The sequence below is a fragment of the Macaca nemestrina genome, chromosome 19 (assembly GCF_043159975.1).
Source record: "Macaca nemestrina isolate mMacNem1 chromosome 19, mMacNem.hap1, whole genome shotgun sequence".
NCBI classification, from domain to species: Eukaryota; Metazoa; Chordata; class Mammalia; order Primates; family Cercopithecidae; genus Macaca; species Macaca nemestrina.
The window spans coordinates 52,549,985-52,553,695 of NC_092143.1; the positions used below are offsets into that span (position 1 = coordinate 52,549,985).

General features: G+C 42.2%; 1 protein-coding gene across 1 annotated transcript; it reads left to right on the forward strand.

Moving 5' to 3' along the window:
- The first annotated feature begins 660 nt into the window (after positions 1-660).
- On the forward strand, positions 661-1,348 carry LOC105499219 (peptidyl-prolyl cis-trans isomerase A). The gene has a single exon (XM_011771732.2). The coding sequence runs from the start codon at positions 670-672 to the stop codon at positions 1,165-1,167; it is 498 nt and encodes a 165-aa protein (XP_011770034.1). The 5' UTR covers positions 661-669; the 3' UTR covers positions 1,168-1,348.
- The last annotated feature ends 2,363 nt before the right edge of the window (positions 1,349-3,711 follow it).

Genomic DNA, 3,711 nt, shown 5'->3' on the forward strand with positions numbered 1-3,711 from the left:
GTCCAGGCTTCAAATTCTTTGACAATACAGTTTTCTAAAATATTAGCAGGTTTTATATGTGCTGTTTCTAGACTTTTCATTGCACTAGTTACACCCACAGTTCTTCCAATCTAGGTTCCAGATGTACTGTTATTATCCTAACCCTATAAAGCCCTTATTTGTTTCTTCTCTTTCAACGCCTGTTTGAAAACCAGCCAATTCTCTCCTGAACTCACCTCTTTCTTGTAATAACTTTGCTAAAGGCCACAATTAGAAACTCACTCAGTATTCTGCTGCATCTTTCCAACCCCTTCCCCTAGAGCCACAAGCTCAGTGGGCAGGTTCTTCCTTCCAAGTGATTGCACGTGGCAATTTTACCAAATATTTTGCTGCCAGACTACTGTGTATGTTTTCTTGCTGCTGGCTAACACTACACTAAAGTAAAAAACTAAAGGTTTTTTATGGTGACAATGCCTAGCTTCTATTATCAATTTATTTATTGCTTAGTTTAGTTACACTAACTGCTATTAAAAAGCAAAACCCCCTATCTCAGGGCTTGACACCATTAAGAGTTTATCTCTAGCTCCAGCCAATTGCAATGTAAGTGTTTGGTTGCCAGCCTTCTACTTCTGATTAAAAAACCCTGGCTTTGCAGATGCTGCCGCCGAGGCAAGTCCTGTACTACTAGCCATGGTCAACCCTACTGTGTTCTTCGACATTGCCGTAGACGGCGAGCCCTTGGGCCGCGTCTCCTTCGAGCTGTTTGCAGACAAGGTTCCAAAGACAGCAGAAAATTTTCGTGCTCTGAGCACTGGAGAGAAAGGATTTGGTTATAAGGGTTCCTGCTTTCACAGAATTATTCCAGGGTTTATGTGTCAGGGTGGTGACTTCACACGCCATAATGGCACTGGTGGCAAGTCCATCTATGGGGAGAAATTTGAAGATGAGAACTTCATCCTAAAGCATACAGGTCCTGGCATCTTGTCCATGGCAAATGCTGGACCCAACACAAATGGTTCCCAGTTTTTCATCTGCACTGCCAAGACTGAGTGGTTGGATGGCAAGCATGTGGTCTTTGGCAAAGTGAAAGAAGGCATGAATATTGTGGAGGCCATGGAGAGCTTTGGGTCCAGGAATGGCAAGACCAGCAAGAAGATCACCATTGCTGACTGTGGACAACTCGAATAAGTTTGACTTGTGTTTTATCTTAACCACCAGACCATTCCTTCTGTAGCTCAGGAGAGCACCCCTCCACCCCATTTGCTCGCAGTATCCTAGAATCTTTGTGCTCTCGCTGCAGTTCCCTTTGGGTTCCATGTTTTCCTTGTTCTCTCCCATGCCTAGCTGGATTGCAGAGTTAAGTTTATGATTATGAAATAAAAACTAAGTAACAAAAAAAAAAAAAACCCCTGGGTCCATTTTTTTTTTTTTTTTTTTTTCCGAGATGGAGTCTTGCTCTGTCACCCAGGCTGGAGTGCGGTGCATGATCTCAGCTCACTGCAGTCTTTACCTCCGTGGTTCAAGTGATTCTCCTGCCTTAGCCTCCCAAGTAGCTGGGGATACAGGTGCATGCCACCACACCTGGCTAATTTTTGTATTTTCAGTAGAGACAGGGTTTTGCTATGTTGGCCGAGCTGATCTTAAACTCCTGGTCTTAGGTGATCCACTCACCTCAGCCTCCCAAAGTGCTGGGATTACAGGTGTGAGCCTGGGCATACTTTTAATGGGAAATATAAAGAGGTAATATACACTAGATCCTTCAAGTTCTTATGAAATACCCACATCGAAGAAATTTCTAGTTCTTGGAAGAAGTTACCTCCACCTACACATGCCTTCTACCTTATTTCAAAGGCAATGAAGTGGTTGGACTTAGGAGGTTAATAGGTTAGCACTTGACTGTACCCACCGCTTCTGTTTTCTTTCCTCCACCCCCATATGATTTGCTGTTTTCTTGCTAAAACTTTCAGCATAGTGCTGTGCCTCTCAATATTTAGATGTGTGTGTATGCGTGTGTTAGTGTGTATGTGCATGTGTGTGTAAGGGGTATGTGTGAGACAAGGAAAATTTCCTGTATCTAAGGAGAGGAAGGAAATTGAGAAAGCTTCAATGCGCATCACATGGCAGGGAAGAGAAACCCAAGACTGTGTCACTGGCCAGAGCAACAGTGAAGTTCACTCCGGACTATGTTCTCCACTGAGAGCAGAACCAAAGACATGGCCCTGAAGCTATAACCTGAAAATGTTTTTTTCTAATTTGTATTTCTTCTTGATTTTGACCTGTACATGCCTCAAATTTTTGTAATATTTATCATCTTTGTCATTAATTTGGCAATTCATATAGATTAGCATCCTTGTTAAATATATTTTCAATTATTTGAATTGTCGGGTTGTTTCTTAAAGGTTGTTACCTAAACTAATTCATATCCCCACAAAATCTAGCACAATTTTTTGCCATGGTAGCTATCAAGTAATTTTTTTTTGATTAACTGACCAGTTATTCTGAGTCTTAGGAGACACATTAAGAGGTTTTTTGTTGTTGTTGTTTTGTTTTGTTTTTTTTCTTCTCTGGCACCAAATGCATGTTGTCATTTTCCAACACCACTTCTTCAACTCTCTTACACCAACGGGGTGTAAATTTAATTCAGTTCTGAGGGTATACATTTCATTCAGTTCTGACACTGTCTGTCTAGTGTCAGATCCCACAAGAGTTAATGTCAGATCCTACAAGTTAAAGGGCTCAATCCCATAAGACTGTCCCCATTTCAGATGTCAATTGTGTGTCCTAGACAACTCGTATTTCTGAGTGACCAGCTATAAATGAGGGGCTTCCATACTCCCACTTCGGTCTCAATAATTTACTAGAACAGCTCCCAGAACTCAGGAAGCCATTTTACTTATATGTACTGCTTTATTATAAAGGTTAAAACTCAGCAACAGCCAGAGGAGATGCACAGGGCAAGGTATGAGGGCTGGGGTTACATTAGAAAATGTACCACTCTCCCAGACCTCGATGTGTTCACAACCAAGAAGCTCTTAGAATCCCACCTATCATTTAAGGGTTTTTATGGAGGTTTCATCATGTAGGCATGATCAATGATGATGATCATTATTATTATTATTGTTGTTGTTGTTGTTGTTGTTATTTTGAGATGGAGTTTCACTCTTGTTGACCAGGCTAGAATGCAATGGCACTATCTCAGCTCACTGCCACCTCCCCCATCCAGGTTCAAGGTTCTCCTGCCTCAGACTCCCAAGTAGCTGGGATTACAGGCATGCACCACCACACCGGGCTAATTTTGTGTTTTTAGTAGAGACGGGGTTTCACCATGTTGGTCGGGCTGGTCTCGAACTCTTGACCTCAAGTAATCCACCTACCTCAGCCTCCCAAAGTGCTGGGATTACAGGCATGAGCCACCACGTGGCCATGATCATTTATTAATCAATCTCCTACCTTTCTGCCCTCCCCAGAGGTTGCGTGTGTGGCTGAAAGTTTCAGGTTTCTAATTAAGCTTTGGTCTTTCTGGCAACCAGCTGCCATCCTGAAGCTATCTAGGGGCCTGTCAAGGTTGGTTTATTTTGAGAGATGGAGAGAGAGAGAAAGAGAGAGCGAGAGAGAGAGAGAGAGAGAGAGAGAGAGAGAGAGATAAAATAAATCTGTAACTCTGGAAATTTCAACAGATTTAGGTGCTCTGTGCCAGGAATCAGAAACAAAGATCAAATATATATTTCTTAT